Source organism: Solenopsis invicta, chromosome 14, assembly GCF_016802725.1.
Source record: "Solenopsis invicta isolate M01_SB chromosome 14, UNIL_Sinv_3.0, whole genome shotgun sequence".
In the NCBI taxonomy this organism is placed as follows: Eukaryota; Metazoa; Arthropoda; class Insecta; order Hymenoptera; family Formicidae; genus Solenopsis; species Solenopsis invicta.
Genome location: NC_052677.1, coordinates 17,353,577 through 17,376,069, shown reverse-complemented (window position 1 = coordinate 17,376,069; position 22,493 = coordinate 17,353,577). Strand labels below are relative to the sequence as shown.

General features: G+C 37.1%; 2 protein-coding genes across 2 annotated transcripts in view; one reads left to right on the top strand and one right to left on the bottom strand.

Annotated features, from left to right (window-relative positions):
- Positions 1-15,924, top strand: part of LOC105207687 — a 38,226-nt gene extending 22,302 nt beyond the window's left edge. Inside the window, exons 3-5 of the mRNA XM_039457436.1 lie at positions 9,971-10,056; positions 10,224-10,348; positions 11,364-15,924. Coding sequence (XP_039313370.1) covers positions 9,971-10,056; positions 10,224-10,348; positions 11,364-12,002 — 850 coding nt within the window. The 3' untranslated portion in view covers positions 12,003-15,924. The remainder of the gene's footprint in view (positions 1-9,970; positions 10,057-10,223; positions 10,349-11,363) is intronic.
- LOC105207686 (adrenodoxin-like protein 2, mitochondrial) lies at positions 15,835-22,248 on the bottom strand. Its single transcript, XM_011177264.3, has 4 exons — positions 21,417-22,248; positions 18,353-18,471; positions 17,873-18,005; positions 15,835-17,261 (listed from the first exon to the last, which is right to left on the bottom strand). Exons 1-4 carry the CDS (start codon positions 21,542-21,544, stop codon positions 17,168-17,170), a joined length of 474 nt encoding a protein of 157 aa, XP_011175566.2. The 5' UTR covers positions 21,545-22,248; the 3' UTR covers positions 15,835-17,167.
- Positions 22,249-22,493: the final 245 nt, after the last annotated feature.

Below are 22,493 nucleotides of genomic sequence, written 5' to 3'. Positions count from 1 at the left end.
ATCAATAATTTCGCTGTGACCCTATTTCATTTCAATAACATATTTCCGATACTATCGAATTCATTCGATATTGAATTCGTGTGTAAATAATAATTATTAAATGAATCGGAGTGTTGTGCTAATTAGACTTTAGTTAAATTGTTAATATAAATTTCGTTCGATTTCCGTTCGTTGTGGCAAAAATTAAAAGATAAAAATATTTGCAATTTGTTTATTAATTGATGTAGTGACTTTAAATTTAGTAAAACGGTATAAAACAAATTTTAGATTAAAATTTATTAAATATTTGATTTTATCACTTTAATTTCATCATATTCGTACATTTTTCGTGCGTTAAAAATTTAACGTACACCGCTTTGATCAGCCAACATTCGGCTCTGGTCTCCGAGATGGTTTTCGTCCTTGTGTAAATGCTTTGCTTGTGAGACCTGTCGAGTAATCTGAGCACGACTGCTGAACAAACACCAAACAGACGTCGATATGGAATGTTCCTGCCATAAAATTAGTACGGTCCAATATACAGTGTATTCATTGACTTCAAGAAATCAGAAAATAGATTCAGTCATCAGTTGCTTCAGCGAAATTACACTCAAAAAAGAAGCGTTGAATTTTTTATTTAATTATGAAAATGTTTTATTTCCGCCTCCGTTTTTTTTTTTTACACACTTGAAAATGTTTCAATTTTAAACGGTGTTTTAAACATTAAAACATTTAACTGAAATCTTTAACAGCTTAAAATTTAAACACCATTTAAAATAAAAATTTAAATATTTAAAAAAGGAACACAAAAATAAAACAGTGTAATATCTCAAAATGAAACACTTCTTTTCGGTATGTGTTTATAACATTCTGATAATTTAGGTCACAGAAGCGAGATGTAGTAAAGCTCGGTGCTCTGACTCGAATCACAAGCTAATTTAAACTTTTTCGTCGCGTGTTAAGAAATTTCTTTGCATGCGGAATAAGAACAATGACCTGGAGATAAAATACCGTAGGAGAGATTGCGCGCAATGTGTTGCTCGAAACACGAAGTTTTTATTCGCGAATGGCCTTAGAGCTGGTTTTCAGCGGAGACCGGTAAAAAATTCGTTCGAGGTCGTCGAAATTGAGATGCCCGGCTCGCTCCGTCTCCCTCTCTCTTTCACGGGCGTTATTAGTCACGGCGTAAGTACACGTCAACTTCGAAGTCGAGGCCCTGAAAATCTGCGTATACAGTTGGTCGGAATACGAATGACGGAGAGCGAGGACCTTTCTGAGAATTTGTTCGCGAACGCTCGCTCCTTCGCGCATTCCTCGCGCCGCCGACGGCGTACCGGATGCCGCTGGATCGCGCGAGAGAATTCGTTCGCCGCTCGGGAAATCTTGCGCCGTTCAGCGAGAGAAAGAACATCCCCTCGCGCGCACATATATTATCCGCTCCGATTCCCTCGGTTCGCCCGGACGACGGCGTCTGGCTTATGTCCCGTCGGCTTATGTCTTCCCGGCATAAGCCGTCTCCTCCGGCTTCGGCGTCAGCGTGCACCGACCAGCGTCGTCGTCGCGGCCGGCTCCAGTGTTATTCGGCTCCTCTCAAGTACCTACTACTTGACATTCCACGCCCTCGGAGATCTCCGAAGATCCCGTCTTATCGTCGTCCGGTCCCGTCCGGCCGTCTCTCCGCCGTCGCGAGTCGCGACGAGATATCCTCGAGTTTAGGAACGCGCGTGAGAGGCGGAGAAGGAACTTTTGACGGCGAGAGGGGAGGTTCTCTCCTCGCCGCGAGAAGAGGAGGATTCGATCTCTCCGTCTCCCCGCCGTTAGCGAAGCGTAGGGACGATCGGAACGATCGGCTTTGGCATATTTATTAAACCGTTGCATGTGAAGTGTCGCTTTACGCTTTCCTCGATGACTGCCAGAGAGGTAATGCCGCGGAGGAACCGAAATATATGTACGCGCGATTGAAAAACTCGCGGTTATGTTATTTACGTTTCGCGAGGCGAAGGGCTATTTGCATAATCTTATTTTTACCAAACGTAGAAAGTATATAGGAGATCGGGAGAAGAAGAGAGTCGAGAGATACGTTCTTAGCTTTTTTAATTTCCGATAAAAAACGTGAGGTCCCTGGCTTACGCCAAACGGTGCGATTTCGATCTTCGCAGGCTTCCGAACAGCTTTTCGGTCCTGCACACGCTCCCGCTCTTCTCGGAACCCTCCTCTCCAAAATACCGGTGAACGCATACATTCCGCGTTCAAACACTCGGCGAGATATACGTGCCGTTTACCCACAATATCTTGGCAAAATACGGCACATCGGGGAACCGATTATTCGCACCGTCAGCGTCGTCCAAGTGGCTTGCCTCCGGTACACTCGAGTTAATTAATGCGGACCGACGCAATCTCAGCTGGAAAGGGGCCTGAGTAAAATATCTTAACTGCGTTTCACTTTAACGAATCGTCTTCCCTGTATTAGTACAGGCATTTCGAGCACGCGATGTTTCGTACATTTTTGCGATAGGTCATAATTTTCATTACGCACTTCCTCGTGAGGACCGTAAGAAGGAAAAGGAACGCCCGATTGTCGCCGCGGTAGCGTCCGTGAACGTGGCATATGACATTTTGTTAATTGTTCAAGGGTGTATAGAACGTTTCTCAAAACATTGAGAAAATTCTGAAAAAAATTACAGATTGTTTTATGCTGCACTTGAAAGTAGTAGAAAAAATTTGGCAGCGATTTTCTATCTGGATAAAAGATTGTTTGGTAAGAAGTAGACATGTGCTCTAATGAAAATATAATTAATAATGAAATAAGAAATAATGAAAAAACATCTGAATTTTTTATTTAAGTATCTTGTTACAAAATAATTAAACAGACAATTGCGATAAAACTTTGTATAAATTATCATACTCAGACAAAAAAATTGAGATGTTTCTTAATGTTGTAAAAAATATTTTAACTTTTAATAATAAATAGAGTACATATACTAAAAAATGTTTTTAAATAAAAAATATAATCTTATTCACACAAATTTCATACGTATATATCGTAGCCACTCGCCAGTTCTCGTTTAGAATTCGATAATTATGATTAAAGTGAATGTGAAGCGCGCGACATTTTTTATCTTTAATTTGTTTGGTATTAAAAATGCGGAATTTCTCGCAATTAGAAACTGTATCGTCGTTTTTCCGAAAGTTAATAAAACGTCGTGCCAGCTTCTCAGACACGTCACGGTACACGCTCGGCGTAATATTCCTCGTTTAAGAACCGATTGATCAGCCGTGGCCGATCGGTCGGGCGTACGTGTATGCGCGCAAGACGACGACGATGACGACGAAACGATATTCTCGTCCGTGAACGAGTTACGGAGTGACGGCAACAAGCGATCGGTCACGCTGGATCGGTCACGCTGTCACTTGGATGTGTCGTAGAGCCGACAATGCCCGCGCGACGTGAGACGCAGTGGCCCGGGATGCGGCCCGGCCGGTGCGAACAGGTGCAAACACACGGAGGTGAACTGGGAGGCCGTAACGGTTGTCGCCCGGCACAAAGTGCGGCGCGGGCACCCTCATTCTCTCGTTCAAGGGCCCCGGCGGGCAGCCGTCGTTAAGTCCCTTCTTCCCGGTACCGGAGAGATAGGAAATTCCGCGGGCACCGTTCGGTTCATTTTTCTTTTTTTTTTTTTTTTTTCGACCGCGACACGGGATTACGCACACGCACACACACACACACACACACACACCTGTCGGGGCGAGACCCGCCGTGCGAGAAGCGCACGGGGGACGAAGGGGACGGCGGTGGCGGCAGGAAGAACGGTGGGAACGGAGGGAGGAACGATCCCGCGGCTGTAAAGCGAGCGCGCGCGTATGATCCATCATCCGCGGCGGAGCCGTGTGATCAGCGTATGATCCATCATCCGGTAACCGCTCGCATCCGCGGCCACGGCGAATGCCGGCGAGCCGCGGATCGAGCTATGCGGATGTAGCCGGCCGATGATCCGCCACGAGATCTACTTAGTCGCGAGTTCTGCGCTCGTAATCGATAAAAGTCACTTTATTCCGTGTTTACGGCGTCGAACGACGCGCCGGACGCGCGGTTCTTTACCTCGTGAGAGGAGAACGACGACTCGCTTAGAACGTATTCGCGAGGGAACGAAAGAAACGGTTTCTTTAAATGCTCACGCGTGCCGTCTTGCGCGCAGCTCCGTGCGATCGTACTTTACAGTATTTTCATGCGACGCACGGCGCACGAAGCGGCTCTAATTGCGGTGTACGCGAATCCGGGCACGATGTCATCTCGCGATCGCGAAGATTAATTGGAGTAACGGCAATGACGCGCTCTTATGCCGTATGTTTTTATGACGACGCGGTTCCGTGCCTACCGAGAGACCGGAAGTGCACGGAGCGGCTGCAGCCACAGCACCGTCGTCGTCGTCGTCGTCGTCGCGCGGCGAACCGTATAAAGACAAGGAGGAAGGGCCCGATCATCGCGACACGCTTGCGTGCACGTGTGCGAGTGTACGTTGTGTATACGGGCGTCGTGTCGTTCCATGGATTACGCGCGGCGATTGGGCGTTACGCTCGTTCGTCGCTCCGCAGGTTGAACCGTTTCGCAGCAGATTACACGCGCCTCTCTTCCTGTAACGGCGAGCTTCGCGCGAGTCGGTGTACGTACGCACGCATCGCGGTGTGCGTAAAGGCGCATGCTTCGCTTGAAGAGATGATCGTTTCAACGGGGAGGAGAGGGAGATGCTCGCCTTCGATTCCCGCGAGAAACTGGACTGGACGCGCTCGTCAGGTTCGACGCCGCATCTATTTCTCGAGGGCTGTGCGAGAACTCCAATCTAGAAAAACGTTTCCGCAGCGTAATTTCGCAGAATACGAGAATCGGTCGTGTTGATTTTATTGTACGTTCGCACGTTTTTATGTACTGCGAGATGAATAGCAGGTAGGAAGAACGAACGGTTACGAGCGAACGTTTATGAACGAATACGGATAAATGGCGAGCCTTTTCTCTTTGGCACGTCCAAAAGAAATGGAATATTTGACGAGAAGAGATTCCTCAGTCTTTTTATCTATGATAATAGAAGAAATTGATCGAATTTTGAAAACAAGCTTATTATTGCTGCGTGAACGTTCCTGATTTTTTTGAATTTTTGAACCGATAATTTTGTTCAAATATAATAAAAATGACATCGAGTCTCAAGGAGAGCTTTAAGTACTTTAATCACAAAAATGCAAGAATTTTGAAAAACTCTTTATAAGAAAGTTTAAAAACCATTTTGAAAATTTAGATAAATTTTATTAAAATTGTAATAAAATTCTTCGAAGACCATGTTATGTCATGATTTTGAGAATAAAGTCTAAAAGAAAATTCTTTCTGCGTATAAAATATTCATGAATTAAACAATTATTTTTAAATATGATGCAACACTAAGCTAAAATATGGCGACGAACCTTGACACTACACATTTAAATCATTATTATAATTCTCTTTTAATTTTTCACATTAATATTTATTAAAATTCCAAAGAAAATATTTTCGAGAAGATAACAAATTATTATCTTCATTATTTAATTACATTTTATTTGTTATTGATCAGTTTGAAAATGGTAATACAAAAAGATCTATTATACGAACAAATGTATGACTTCCTTTAATTTTTTTATAAACTAAAGTCTCCTTAAATCGACGTCTCCTTAAATCGACGCTATCCCGGCTATCCATGCTTATTAAAGTAAACTCGTTCATTCGCATTCGTTCACGCTCTCCGCTTGTTTCGAACTCAGTTTTATGTCTCTGTGGACATAAAACTGAATTCGAAACTAATTACACATAACTAATTTACGTTGGCGGAGCCGTCTAAAATTTCGTTCGTCGCGCGCGAAATTAGATTCGGTCGTCAAAAACAGATTTCTCCGTGTGTTGCTGCCGTTATCAATAGAGCATCGTACTTCACCGCGACACATGTATATGACCGCGATGCGAGAATCAGCTCGAAGCGGAGAGCGAAATTCCCACTCTAAAACGACATTCTCCGACTTGTTCAGCCCCGGCAATGAATGTAGCGGGCAAACACGTGGACGTGCGTGATTTCCCGCGCGGTCATTAAAAGCTGTGCCGCGCCGCGCCGGTCGCTGACTCCCTGCGGCGGTCGCGCTTTAATTAATAAACTTCACCGCCTTATAAATATCCACGGATATTTCGGTCCCGTGTTGAACAACGTCGGGTCAATGTTTCGCGGCTATTCGCGCGCGTGGGCGAATTTCGATTTCCCGGAAATAATCTGGCGCGATCGATCGAAAAAGAAAGCGTTAATCGTCGACGATGGGAGGCTTCGACGAAAGAGGTCAAGTGGACTCAATTGCGCGCAATTTCAGGACAATTCAAACAAACATACGCTTCCGCCGGCCTTGATCTCATTGAACACAATATAACGCTCGAATTCGATTAACCAGACCCATAGCAGTCTGCTTAATCAGGAGTGTTAAAGAAGAGGTAGAAGCCACATGACGAGACAGTCTGATGAAACGAAGCGCATTTTGCGTGCGAGAGCTAGGTGAGAACTTTTCATCTCGGCCGTTACGCGCGGGATTTTCTAATAATGCGGCTACTGTTGTAAATCCTGGGATAATTATCGTAGCGGTCGATATAGAGGATACGGGAAAAGCGAACGGTCGCGCGACGTTTGTTACGAACCGCTGTTCTCGTGCGAAAGGTTTCCATTATGCATGTAAGAGTATAAATGCGAGGATTCCCGTGCTCGTCGTGTCGTGCTTAACAATGCCACTTAACAGTTAGCACGCGCGTAAAATGCATATGTATATGCTGTGCTCTTTTGCTTGCGCAAAGAAGAAAATTGGAGCTTACAGGCGCTCAATTTGTATGATGTCGGGTGGTTAAGGAAAATTGCTTAACCACCTCGTGGTATTTTCCACTGCTATTTTTCTTTGGAATGTTACAATTGATTTTCCAAACTAAAACTTGTCATGTCGATCCCGAAAACAGCTTGCTTCTCTTAGACGCGATTAACAATATTAGACTACAAAATTTAAAAAATTAGAAAAGTTAAATTATATTAAATATTTTTCTTTAATAAAAAATTTATTTATTTGTAATAACTCATTTATGAAATGAAATATTGTGTTAAAATAAATATTTACCAAAGAAATGTTATTACGTTTGAAATAAATATTTAAAAACAATAATAATTGTGTATTTAAATTAATCAAAATATTTTATTAAAAAGATAAAAAGCGAACAAAAAATTCACTTAATCTAAATAAATTTTTTTTATCGGTTTATCTTCGATATATTTACTGTAAACTAATCGCGAAAGATATATCAAACGTTACATTACTGAATTACTGTACCCTTCCTCCGCTATTTCAATGAAAGAGAAAAGTCTCCGTTTGTCCGCTCGACTGGTACATAACGGGTAAAAGTTGCAGCCGTTGGCGTGATTTGTCACTCTCTCGGTGCTCCAGAATGACTCGCTTCTATCGGCACTCAACAAAACCCCGTTGATCTTGCGCGTTAAGCAGGAAGACACGTTGCCTTTGGTTCGGCACGTTCATTCATAACCGATGAGAGATGCATACCCGACGACAACGACGGTACAACGAGAGGGTCCGACAAAAGCGTCCCGCGCCTATTCAACTTGGGCTCGTATAATTTCGCCGCGCGTTAAAGAAAAGATGAGAGGCACGAATGACGAATATGCAGGAGGCGCGAACGATACTCTCAATTGGAATCTGAGAGGTCCACAAATGGAGTCTCGGTGAGCAAAACAAATTGCGGACGATATAGTTGGCGTATACAAGATAATTAGTATAAACAAATGCTTTTTATTTATACAAAATAAAATATTTGCTTTCAAAAAATGCTTCAATTAATTAAACAGCTTTTGCTGAAGCACTACATTTTTTTTTTTTTAATGGATTAAACGATAGCAGTTCTCATTGGTAAAATATTTGGCGCAAGTGATTCGCATCGTTGTAGCTTTGATATAAATTTCTCTCGCGCGTTTGCTAAGTACGACGACGGTTCGCATTTAGCATCCTTTACATACCGAAACGCGTTTCCCCGCAAAGTTCACGAATCTCCGTCTGCGTGCCGCTTCTAAATAAGCGTCATCTATAAGGTGCAATGAGGAATTCCCACGCAGCCGTTGCTGCCGCCCTTCGGGGTCAACGATCTCTTTGGATACACGAGCGGGTCATGCGAAGCGATTAGAACTACTATTGTTCGAAACTTCTGGTATAGTGGTAATTTATTTCTGGGAGCTACCGCGCGTCGCGATAAATTAACTATAATTAACGTTCGACGAAGACGATTTCAATTACGCTCGTAATTGATATCTTGTTTTCCTAAAGACCTTTTACGAAAAAAAAAAAAAAAATATTTCTAATCGATCTTTTCAACTCGCGATTAAATTTCTTCGGTTTAAGTATTTCCTCAATTTAAATGTATAAATAATACTACAATTAAAAAAATTTAGTTGAAAATTTTAGTGAAGTTAACATTTTTCTCAGTGTACACGTGCGCAGGATGTTTCAGAGAACGATTAGAAAGTAGATGTAACATTCGATACCATTTCAAGTTTATGTAACAGATAGATATGAATAATTGGTCTAACTGGTTTTCAATTTCCTTCCACATCTATCACACTTAAAACGACGTGGAATTTCTCACGATAATCAAAGCTCCTATCCCGATAATTTAAATTATATTCAATTACGTGGGCTCTCAGATAATTTATTAACATTTCGCTTGACCGCGTGTTATCGAAAGAAAAGAAAAACGTTACTGTAATCTCAATTCGGTTGATCTAATCCGAGAGAGTTAAAGGCGGCCTTTAAATAATAATCTTTAATCGTTGTACGCACGCCCGGGGGAGCATTGTATAGCCGGGCGTTTTATTTATGGAGAACCTAAGATGATTACGACGAGGGCACGCCTAACTACAGCGTGGCGACCGACGTATGAGAGATTAGTTGCGCCACAAAAACGCCTACTGGCCCCGCGTTTACGTCGGGACCATAAATCCGTTTGACACGTCTGACTCTCTTTCGATGGGAGTGCGCTTGAACGCGGTGTCTCGCGCGCGACAGTGCGCCGCGGCCGAGGGCCAGGAAGGAAAAAAAAAGGCGTGGGTTATCTGTAGAGAGCGCGTACCGTTATATGCACCGATCGTATCGCTGCACTTTCGCGATTATGCAATATTTGCCGAGGGGAGCAGAGTATTTTGACTTACGGCCTTTGTGCTCTGCACAGGCGAGGTATTTACTCCAAAGGCATTTCCCATCTCGCTGCCTCTTCGACTACGCTTCTCGCGAACGCGTATCGTGACAGATTTGCGCTACATTCAATCGGTCGCGCGAGTTTCTGGAAGATTGAAAGTATAAAAAAAAGATGAAAGTATCTCCTCGAATAAAAGAAAAAAGCTTTGTAAAATCCATGTTACAATACTTTGATTTTTTTAAGCAAAATCCAAATGGTATCTGTTTACAAGAAATATAAGAAATCTGTAAATTGCCAATTTGAAAGGTTCATATAAAAATGTGAGAAAATAAAAAAGATATTTTTGTTACATTAATTCAGGAGTAAAAGTACAACATAAAAGTGATAATTTTATCTATATAGTTTTGCAAATAACCCGTAAGCTTTTACGTTACAACTTATTTGCAAAAGTGAATAGTTATATTTTTTTATAAATGTTTCATACAATCTTGAGCGTGTGTTTAATATATTATCCGCGAAAAGGGATATGTTTCACAGTAAACTACAAGAAATGAAAGAATCGTTGTCCGAATGCGTCTCGTGTCGTCGTGAATGTGTGCGAGACTGAGATACAGCCTGTCGTGAAGCGCGCGAAGCACCTCCGCGAGTCATAATTGCCGATGAAGCTCGACGAAAACGTGCGCTTTTATAACTCGCTCAATTATCACGGACTCGCGAAACTCATCTTCGCTCTGTTGCTTTCGTCTGTTTCAGGAGTAACAAGTACCTGCAAAAATCCTCCATCAGCCGCGTGTGCGCCGTCGGAGGTTTTTTCATTAGCATCCCTGTCTTCTTAACTGGTAAGAAACCTCTTTTTTTTTCTGATAATCGAATCGGTGAATGATCCACGTTGGCACCCACAACGATGAGTCGAATCTTGTTTCAATACTCTGAAAAAATCAAGGATGTTTTATCGACAGTACTATAGTCACTGAAATATTAATTTCGCGTTTATTGCGATCCGTAGGTATGATCCTGTACACGTTCATCCAGTTCCATTCGACACCGGCGATCGTCACGTCGGTCTTCATCGGCCTCGGCATCGTGTTCTGCGGATGCGCCATGGTCCACAACGTCTTCGTATGGCAGAAAGTGAGCATGCCCCTGAAAATGTATTTTTTATTTTTTTTACACTTCCCCATCTTCCGCCCTTTCTCCGTCCGCTTTTCTCCCTTCGTCCGGCGACCTAACGGCGTGCGAATTTTTTCGATCATCGCGATACGCGGATCTCCCGTCGCAGCCAGTTCGCCTCTTTATTTTCTCGTATTTCACGACCGGCGATGCACCGGTCTGCATCTCCTTTTCTTCCCTCCCGCCTCCTCTCTCTCTTTCTCTCTCTCTTTCTTCCCTCTCTGCCGGTTCTACGCCCTTAATCTCTCCTCGCCGAGCCTTATTAGCATATCCCGCAACGGTCGATGTCATTATCACGCTATTATTTACGTCGGTGATCATTCTACCGTGTAATTCGATTCCAAACTGGATCTGTACGCAGGATGTCGTGCGTGCGTGTATGCATGTGTGCTAAGCGGACGGTGGGTGCGAACGGACGTGTTCGCCATCGAGTTTTTGCCTTGCGAAAAAGAGCCGATAGGCAGGGTAACTACCTAACGTTTGTATCCCGATCCCGGGACGATACTTCGATTCGCATTACGTAATTATGTGATTAAGCGGAAGATTTTGTATAACTGCGATCGCGTCGCGACTCCCCGTCGCGTCTTCCCGCGATAAACTTCGCCGCTATATAAATTGCACTACACAAGAGGATTCTTTACTGCGGTTTCTTCCGTCCGTAATGCTTTCAGCATTGCAATATATTTTTCTAATATTCTTGTCTATTTTTTTTATCTCGTTCCAGTTACTTAATGCAATTCAGAAGAAAGCTCATATTTAGAATTAAAATCATTGTATAATAATTGTAGATAAATAATAGTTTTATGGAACGATATGAGACAAAAAGTTTCGCGAAATCACTAAAAAAAAAAGTATTTATTTTTATTACAATTTTTTCTTTCTTCCTAATTTAAGTAAAATTTATTTATTAAGAAAAAAAAAGAAGTATTTTATAGAATATATATAATAATAATTTTCTCTCTTGTATCATTCGCAGGAGAAGACGAATGCGGTAAAGGCGTTTGCCCGCGAGCAGTGTGAGGTCGCGGCGCAGTTGCAGCGTCAACAGCAGCAGCTGCAGCATCAACAGCCGCATCAACAGGTACACTCCCAACACCAGCATCATCATCAGCAGCAGCATCACTACCATCAGCAGCTACAACTGCGGCCGACGCTGCACATGGGTTCGAAGATCGGTAGTGGCAGCGGCGGTCCGATGGGTCATTCGACCGTCAGTCTGGCCCAACTCGGCCGCGGCCTTCACTCCTCTTTTCAGCATCACCCTCATCAGCATCATTCTCATCAGCAGCGGCACGTGTCGCCGCCGTTGTTACTGTCGTCGCCGCATGCCGCGCCGCAACACAACCACTTGACGCATCGCGGTGGTATCACCGCTGCCGCCGCCGCCGCTGCCGCTGTCGCCGTCACCGCCACACCACCAACGACGCCGGGCGACCGATCGCCACCGAGTCCCAACGGCGGCGGCGGTGGCGGCGGCAGCGGCAAGCTCAACAGGTCGCAGCACTTGCCGCGCGAGACCAGCGGCAGCGTGAGCCCCGGCCTGCCGGCGGCCACGCTTGATTTGAGTAGTGCCGCTACTACCAACAGTCCGCACGAATTGTCGACTCTCGTTTAAAGATTTTGATGGGATAATGGAAGAAGTTCCAGGATTTCAGGTTCCAAAGATCTATACGGAGACGTATTCTTTGACCAGTAGAAGAGATTATCTCCCGGATTGTCTTAAGATTTATAATAGATCTGATCAATTATTTAGAAACAAATTCTTCAACAGACATTGTCTAAAAGATGGGACCAAAAATTGTTAAGGCTGTCGCTGTTTGTCTCATTTTGTTATTATTGCGTCATATGTAACATTATCGGCATTTTATCGCGCAATTAACAGCGTCATCATTGCGTCACATAGTATTTATCTTTTATTATGCAATATTTCTGAATACTATCGCAAAGGCCGATAAAATGTTATCCAGGATATTCCGTGTCACTTTGATAATGATGAATTACGAATCTTTTGCCTATCTATATATGTAATATTTATGATCCTTTATTGAAAGATTATCGAGAAAACATTGTTCAGATTCGCTGATAAATAATTCATTAAGAAGCTAACAAAAGAATAGCTCATAAACTTTTACGTACAATTTGTTGACAGCCTCAATAAAAGCATGAAACAAGGTGTGACCGCGACAATATATTTTTTTTATTTATTTTTTATTAACCGATATTTGATATAATTTTCATTTTTAACTATAACTTTAATGAAGAGAGTAGAGAGACGATTTAACCGATATCAATAGTCACTGTAGAGCTGTGCAGAATGATGCAAAATAACGTTTTCTTAACCGCTTTTATAATCGCTTTGAATAAAGTATTTCAAGAATGTCAGTTTTATTAGAATTTACTGCTGATAACATTTCAACATCTTTGTTTGTCTATTCTCCATACTATTCCAGCAATTATCGACAACCTTGGAATTTAAACTCAAAGCCACTGATCATGTTTATGGCCTGGGCTATTATACCAGCATTACTCGAGTCATGAGGTTTTTTGTTTCTCTCTCTCTCTCTCTTTTGCCGGGGTACATAGTTCTCTTGTAAAGTCAGAATCTGAACTGTCTTGATCCTGCTAGTATTGTAACTAACATGATTTAATGACGGGTCGATAGTGCTAGTTCTTGGTCTTGATGAGCTGCATATTTTTTTTCTACCAATTATAATTTTCTCAGGCAGGTTTCGTCTGTTTGATTTTTCAACTAATGCATTAGGGGAATACATTTATATATTTGTGTGTATGCATGTGTGTATGTATGTATATACACACATACTTATTGTACATAATGCTCTCGGAAAAATTTCACACCACGTGTGCAATGTGTGAATCATTTTGATTCCTCGAACGAAACTTGCCGATTTATGCTTTATTTACAACTGATAAATCCTATCGCCAAGAGCAACAGGTTCCTGTTGCGCAACGCCAGCAAAACAAGAATTCCTCATCTATCGAATGCGTGTTGCATTTTGCACTTCGTGAGTACTCTCTAGTGTCTGTTATGACACTTTCGGAATATCGAGTAACCAGAAAAATTCGTGCAGTTTCCAATGTCGATAATAAAACACTAATATTTTTTTTTATGTCAAATACATTTAAAAATGTTACATGTTCTTGAATATCGTTGTAATAGCGTGATAGCAATGATTTTATGCTTATTAGAATAATTCATTTTAAAAAAATTGTTGGAAATTGAATCTTTAACGCTTATCGAGTTCCGATTATCGATTATGATTATTGACATGTACTTTAATAATATATATACAACAATGTGCGTACTTTCGAAGCCTTAGAGATCCCGATGAAATGAGAGGTTGGCACGAATGTGAATCTTGCCATGTTTTCACGTATTATTATTATTATTATTATATTATTATTATTTGTACTTATCTTGCAGAATCTCTAGTCCTAGATTATTTTCGTTCACAGGTATGTGTGTGAAAGCATAAAGCATTTTAGAATTCCAGATTTTTGTATAGTTGTGACGTTGATTGAGACAATTCAATAAGGTGCAGGAAATTTATGAACTCGACGAAATAGCGGAATCAACTTTACATTTTTACAATATAAATATTAGAAATCAATTAAACTTTAACATTAAAGAAACGAAAAATTTGATCAGTTGCCCGACTTCTTTGCACTTTTAATATAATATATGTGATATGTGATAAGATCTGTTCGTGTTGCTTGCATTTTCTGTACTCAGTATTTTTACTTTTGTCCTTCAACGCCCAAATATATATTTATTTCATTTTAAGTGCAAAAATTTTTGAGAATCTTAAGCAATGCGAATAAATCCATATGACAATTCTATTTTGTTCTGTCCGCATATTTATTAATCTACCAAAATGAAAAGAAAGAACGAGTTCTTTAAATTTCCAACCTTTAAGAGTGTGTTGTACAATTATAAATCAAATATTTTGTTTTCTTTATACATCATACGTTTTAATACTTAAAGTTATTAAGTTATGAAACCGCTATAGGTTTATATATTTAAGTGCATTTAAAATTAGATTTATAATTTTATATTGTTACTGCGTGTCATGAAGGATTCATACATACACATATTAAAAGAGAATGTAGTTCCAGTACTTAAAAATCATTGTAGAATATTTATGAGAACGGAAGATATTTTTTTGTGTCATAAGTTTGTTCTCTTTGCAATCATTGAAACGATACTTGACGTCAAATTTTCGCACTTATTAAATACAATAACATATCGAATCATTTCATCTAATTTATTAATAGTATGAAATATCTTCCTGACCATAAAAATAAAACATTCGCGGTATTTAGAGTAGTTGGAATCCAACTTCCAGTACAACTAAAAAAAAAGAGAAAGCATAGACAGTTTATCGTCGTTTATGGTGTGTTGCATAGAACCGTAATACAAATCATGTGGTAACAACTTATGTAAAGACACGCCATAATACATGGACATGACATACCGTTATATCACTAATACGGTAAAAGTTCCATATTCGCAAGGATTACGTATTCTGTAAAATTAACGCGTGCATTCTTTCTTTGCGTAATCACGGCCAAATACGAAATACTTGAATAACACGAATATGCAAAAAAAAAAATGGAAAAGTCAAGATTAGGTATAAAAATAAAGAAATAGAAAACGCGTTTTTTCCTTTATTTTTCAGATATCTTTCATTAATTTTATTTTAAAACAAAAATCATAGAGGTTCTTACACTTATCCAAAACAAAAATGTTAAAAATAAAATTCTTTATTATTTCTCTATTATTTCACGAATATCTTTATCGAATTTTTTTTAAGAATAAGTGAATTTCGAAACCGCGAAGCTGACAACGAAAAATAAAACACGATTAAAATGAAAAATGTGCGAAAATGGAGCTTCTACTCTATTCTACAGGTTTGTGAATTTATTCACAGTTTCATTGAACATTTAAATTAAAAAATGATTTGAAATCTTTTATTATCCTTTTCTATCTTTAAATTTTTTATTTGTACGTTATTTTATATTTAATTCCGTATAATCATTGAACAAATTTATTTTAAAAAATATATCAACTTTCGCGACTTGTATCTGGCTTCATGAATTGAATTAGAAATTCGTCAACAGAACAAGATTCGTAATCAACTTTCACTACTTTGATATTTAAATGAACCAAGAGACAAGTCGATAAAATATATATGTATATAATGCAAGAATATACATGAGATATATTCTAGAGATGTAATTTAAACGGGCAGGGTAAGAAATTGAAAATATTGTAAATTACATAGTAGCGTACGCATGTATACACTTCACCGCGTTTTGTAAGTAGTATAGTAATAATGCATTTATAAGTAGTGAAGCATGTAACTTAATCATGTGAGTAAGTTATTTGTTGGGTTCATATATAACGCACATAGTACAAAAGTGTTTTAGCTTTATGTACTGATAGTTATGTAACAATAGATATATTCGGTATGTAATTAATTAAAAAGGAAGAAAATAAATTATTCTGGATATGTACTGAATGAAGTCGTACGGAGATTATTTCAATTAGAATGTAAATGTGATTTCAAGTTTTCTGATTACTTATTCGATTTTATTTTTCCTCGATATTTCATTATAATTAAAATGTTAAATTTATTCATGAACGTTATATAACAGTAGATTAACGTTTCTTACGTATAAAAGTTATCAGTATACATATATATTTCTAATTTTTAAAAGTGAATATTTTTCTTCGCTATTGATTTTCTTCGCCATGAGAATGGATAAATTATTGCAAAACTATGTCTTTTTATGACCTACTTTGTGATTAGATTAATATGCTGTGCATATTCGGATTACTAAATATATGCCATATGACAAAAATTAAAATGACGTAAACTCGCCAGCAATAATGTTTTGCAAGTAAAACTTGATAAGAGTTTGGTTCTCGGGAATGAATTTGTAGTCGATCTCTAAATTATAATTATATTAAATGGGAATAGAAGTTTATTTTAAAAAGTTATAAAAAAGATTTATTTTTCTTCTGTCATTTATGTTCTAATATTTTGAAATGTATGATTCTTTTTACATTTTTCTGTACGAAATATTGTTAACACTGTATACATATATATTTGCATCATGCATGTAATTATATACAATTGTTTAAAATAGTATTGCACAAAGAATCTGTATGTTTAAATCCGTAAAAATATTTTTCATATATAATTATACAATTATATATATAATCATACATAAAACGTATATAATTATATGTATATTTCAATATATACGGACACATTTGATATATAATTATGTATAATTATACAATATACAATCATTTATATATAATTATACATGATTATATAATACATATAATCATATAAAATTACATATAATTATATATAAAAAACATTGTTCCCGGAATCTGAGCTTTTAATTTTGAACATAATTTTTTGCTATTATGTACATAAATGTATTAACTTACAGACCAGCCAAAAGTATTAGGCACCTATATTTTTTTAATTATCTAAAATTCTTTTATCTGTATTTCCTATATTCTTTTATTTGTATTCTTTATCGGCATTATACATAAGAATTTTTGGACACAAAGGATAATTCATATTTTTAATTTTTGTTTAAATTCTCTCTAATTAAAAATCTTAAAAAATAGATGCTTAGTACTTTTGATTAAGACTGTATATATTCAGAAAAGATTAGGTTGAATTGCACTATAAATATGGAGCTGCTCTAAAATTATCGATTAAAAACCTTATCGAGTTATCATGTTTGTCTTACATCGTTAATGCCAGCTGGTACTCTCACCTCAATACCATCTAGTTCTTCAGTCATCGTTATCTGACATCCCAATCTCGAGCTGTAATTAAATATATATAAAATAATGACGAATAAAAACAAATATATCCAAAACGTAATAAATGATAAAAATTTTACTACAATTCTTGAAAAATTTTAAGCAAAATATATGTTACGTTGATATGTATAACATAAAATTATCTAGATAGATGATTTAAATTTATGTAATAAAAAAATAATTATATTCATTATTATTTAAACATTAACTTTAATAATTCAAAGAAAACAGCTTCTTTTATCTAAGATAAAAATAATGTACATTTTAGCAATCTAAATAAAGATAAGATAACGCCATTTTTTCATCTAGATAATTTTATATAGATAACGACAAACATTGAGTATAATGGAACTGGAAAAGGAGACCGAGACAATTGATTTGAATAACAAATCAAACGATGTTTGATTGTGATAGGATCCTACTTAAAGCAAATGTTATTCAAAATCCCTTTGAGACACTGAAAGCTAATTCATGAATAAATGCAGGCAGATTACAAAGTGAGATTTAGAGAATGTTTCTCTCGTATACAGAGCTTTCATTAGCATATGAAACATTTCTCAACTAGAAAGAAAAAGAAAGAAAGAGTACAGCTAGAATAAACTTTTGAAACATACGTGTCACCACGCTCGAACGCCAAATCCAGCATATCAGTCTCTTCCTCTGAAGCTTTCTCTGGAAGACTGTCGTATATATCTTTAGGAAAAATTAAATGACATGTACTGCACGTCAAGGTTCCCTCGCAAGCTCCTGTATTCAAAATGGAATATACACGCCATGAAACTTATGTAAACAATTATGTAACTAGTATTCGCTCTAACTGGTATTCGCGAATCCAGTGCACCCGATAAAACTTCAAATTAATGTATCTTCGCTCAACGTAACTATTATAAACAATTTTTTTTATTTTGTAGGTCAAAATTCAAAGAATAAGATTATGTAACTTAAAATTATGTAAGATTGTAAAAAACATTTGTTATAAATGATTTTTTACAATGCTATCTGGAGATTTGGCACGTAAAAATATTCGAGTTCGTTGGACTCGCAAATACCAATTAAAAGCAAAAGCGTTTTGTAGATAAGTGAAACGTTCATACCGTAACCACCCAATTCATCGTTGAGGTCATTGTCCATAACAATATCTAAAATACTGTTTCCGATCTTCCCTTTTGCTTTTATCTTTTCTCCATTGGCTTTAACAAACGTTATAGTGACCCTGAATGAAATATGTACAGTATTTTTTTTAAATATTTACCATTTTGTCTAAATCGCTTTACCAAAAAGGAGTTTTAAATATCAATTCATTAATAATTTTAAGCGATTCAAATTTTAATCGAACACATGTGTTACACATTATCTCATTTAGATATCTATAACTTTATTTAAACGTATATCTAAAAGATTTCTCGATGCTAAAAAGGTGCTAAAAGATCCTTTTTGGTAATGACTTTTACACGAGACATCTCAAGATTTTTAATGCGAGAAAGTTGTTAACAGCATTTAGCAATACTAAACTTACTAATCGTTTTGACTTCTTCTACTGCGTTAGAAAGCGACTAAGGATAACTTCGACCAAACTTCGACTTGTCACCTACTATGTTGTAATAGACCTTACTTTGGTTTGAGTATTATCATGGGTATTCCATGTCCAACCGAAGCGAGATACTTTTTTACATAACGTTAAAGTCGCAGCACTATTGTACTTAAATTTCGTCCTTTTTCAAAAGTAACGATGATAATACATTTATCTCATTTTATTATAATTAACTAATTTTTGTATAAGTTTTTCCAACGTTTAAATTCTATATATTAAAGTATCTCATGCTTATGTAAATAATATGCAAATTTATATTACATAAAAGAAAATAAGAGATACAAGTAATTATGACAGTTATTACGAAATATTTATTATATTAAGTGTTATTTCCAAATTATATAGCAATTACAATTGAGGATAATACCAAGATGATACTCATGATAGTACTAAGTACCCAGTAAACACAACTTCAATTTGTAATAATTTTCATTAGTTACGTCATTCTTTTGCATTCATTACAAACATAATATTAATATGGTAATATTCTGTTCCATATTAATAGTATGTAAAAATAACGGCGAAATGTCACATACCAATGATATCATTTAATTCATCTAGTCACGGGTCAGACATTCGTGGTATAAGCTAATATAATTTATTATATAAATTACATGGCTATATAAATTTTGTTCGCAAAACATGTTTGTCATGCATATAGTATGCAGATTATCCAAAAAAATTTTGTGCATAAATATCCAGTAAATTTTATTGGCTTTATAGAATTCCAATTTTTTTTACACAGTAAAAGTACGCACAAAAATAAGGAGGACAAAAAAAACTGCATGTTAATAATAAAAAAAATTTTTTAACTTTATCTCTATGCATACTTTAACTGAATAAAAGGATTTAGAATTAGCCGTGAAGCCAATTCAAAGTTAAAAAAAAACTTTCAAATAAATAATGTACATAATTTGCTTTAGGATCTTCCAAGGATAATGGTCCGCTTTTAAGAGGATTAATATGAAAGAATTTTTTTATTACTTGACACACGAGAAAAGATTGGGTAAGTTCTGGTCGTCAAAGCAAGTAGACTTGCTAACCGAGCAATTAAACACGATAGCTGGATTCACAGGTAAAAACCAATCATACTTATAAGTTATAAGCCGCTTTGCTGATTTGAATTCAAAGTCTCATTGATTAGGGATGATTGTATAATTAGTTTTCATTGTAAACAATCTTGCTAATCGCCGATTGAAGGTGCATATACATCTGGACGAGGTTTAACTTTGCGCTATTTTTTATGAAAAAGAAGATAAAAGAAAAAAATAATCAATGAAATAAACACGATTATTCAAGACATTTCTTAAGATTTTACTTAATGAATATTTCTGTTGAGTTAGGTCATTTTTCATCGACGCTGTATGACATGATAGACATAACTCCTGATGGCGCATTTCTTCTCATATAATCCTCCGTCTTACTAAACAACTACTATATAAACATCACATAAAATTAATCATGGAAAGTATTTCTATATTTAATTTTTATAATATTTGTCAATTATTACAGATAGTTCATAAAAATATTTGGTTCATTAGTTATTTAAAGTTATTCTTGATTTCGAAGCGGCAAATAAAACATTCTACAAAAAAAGATAAAGGCAGCATTGACTTGTTAGAAGTTCGTGTTATCTTATCACTGTTACATATCAAAAATTGCGCAGCATATCAAAATGTTAATAGTTAATATGTATGTACAATGCAAAGATGCATTGTAATGCACTGTATTGTATCATTTTGCAATGTTGATACCATATGTATCATGAATACATTTTATGCATAATAGTTTAATTTTTTATCACAATAATATTTGTAGAAGAATTTCAAAATATTTCACGAATATTACAGTAATATCACGAATATTATAAAAACGGATATATAACATTAACACAAAATTCCCAAAATATTGAAATAATATAAAAAATATTGAATAATATTTTCGAAACATTATTTTAATACTATTTTACTTTTAATAATATTTTAAAAATATTGTATGTTTATAGAATATATGCGCAAACAATTATCAACGTTTTATAAAAAGTCAATACTTTTACGCCTATTTTTTTAAATATACCAGCATAATTGTAAATTATAATTTTTATGCACGATTTTGTTATATAATTTAATAAATATTATCCTATCGGGATCCAAGTCTTCTTGGGGCGCTAAGAAATATCAGCCCCTAGGGTACAAAAAAATATAAATCCGTCACTGGCAGTTTAAAAACATGGTTTGAATAACAAAGCTATTTTCCATAACTTTTAAATAAAATTTAAATTAAAAAAAGGATGATTTTTACAATGAAATAAACACGACTTCTCTACCTCACAGTTTTTTCATAATTTATAAAGTTAGCTCTCGTCTAGATGTACAATACATCCCGCAAGTTAATCTAAATTGATCGAAGTTCTCCGATGTTTGAACGTGAACTTGACCGAAGAGAGTTACGTTCTGAAATTCACTGCCTAGTTATAATAGTGAAAATCTACAGTATACGTAACATGCTGTGCATATCGGAACGCGATCTAAGAGAACAAACGATCGTTCCAATGTTTTTCTACTCACTCTTTATTCTTCGAGAGTGGTTGCATGGTAGACACGGCTCTCACGAGAGTCACTTGACTGGACATGAGCTTACATGCATAATTTGTTCCCAGGACGAAGAACGGTCGCAGCCCCCGCGTCAGCGCCATAACCAATGTCGAGCATCAAATCGCTCCCACGAACGTTTTTGCTCGGAACGTCGTCGAGGATGAGGTTAAACGTAACCGAGAGACCGCGCACGTACACGTCCGCGCAATCGCACAATCGTCCACGAACGCGTGAAGGGTTCTATCTTCACTGTAGAGAGCGATGAATTTGCGAATTGCGAGACACGTTGCAGCGCGACAGTTCCTCTCTCTCGACCCTCGCGACTGCGACGGCTCGACGTGGATCTCGACAGATCTCGATGAATCGTCAAGAACTCGCTGAGCACGAGACCAGCAATGATCGCAATCGACGACTAATCCCGTCCCGCTACTCCCGCTCTGGCATATCGCGATTCGGGGAAGGACAAATTTCTCCGGACTGCCTTTCCGCATGCGCATGCGTGAACTACGTCGCTGAACACGTAATCGGTTTCACATTTGTGCCAAGGCGAGCATTCCTGTTCTTCTCCCGATAGAATCGTAAATCCATGATTCAATGACGAAATCATGATAAAAAAAAAGACTTTACGAAACAGACAACACATCCCTAACAGCACAAATTATTGTATGAATATTCTAGGATATTTTAGCTATCATACGAATATTCGTACAATATCATATCAGACCTATATTCGTAAAATATCGATATTTATTCGATATCTTGTACTGTTAGGAATGTCTAAAAAAAATATTTTCTAAACGTCTTTTAGACATGCGTTGCTGTCTGAGTTTTGTGTATGAATTTCGTCCTGTACACAGAGTAAAATACATTATTAAAGTATTTTACAAAATACTAACAATTTTAGTATTTGAATTACAAAATATTTAATAAAATTAGTCTATTTTAAGAGTTAAACAGGATTGGTGAGACTAAGTCATAAGCATTTATTAAAGTTATTGATAATAATAGTCACAAAATTACGATCTGATTCAGGAATTGGCCAAAAACAAT

Excerpts from the sequence above, each read along its gene's own strand:
- LOC105207686 (XM_011177264.3), bottom strand. The coding sequence starts at position 21,544 with ATGGCGCTGACGCGGGGGCTGCGACCGTTCTTCGTCCTGGGAACAAAT. Across the intron at positions 18,006-18,352 it reads CGATGAATTGGGTGGTTACG|GAGCTTGCGAGGGAACCTTG; the intron begins GTATGAACGTTT and ends TTTTGAATACAG. Across the intron at positions 17,262-17,872 it reads GCGTTCGAGCGTGGTGACAC|CTCGAGATTGGGATGTCAGA; the intron begins GTATGTTTCAAA and ends ATTTAATTACAG.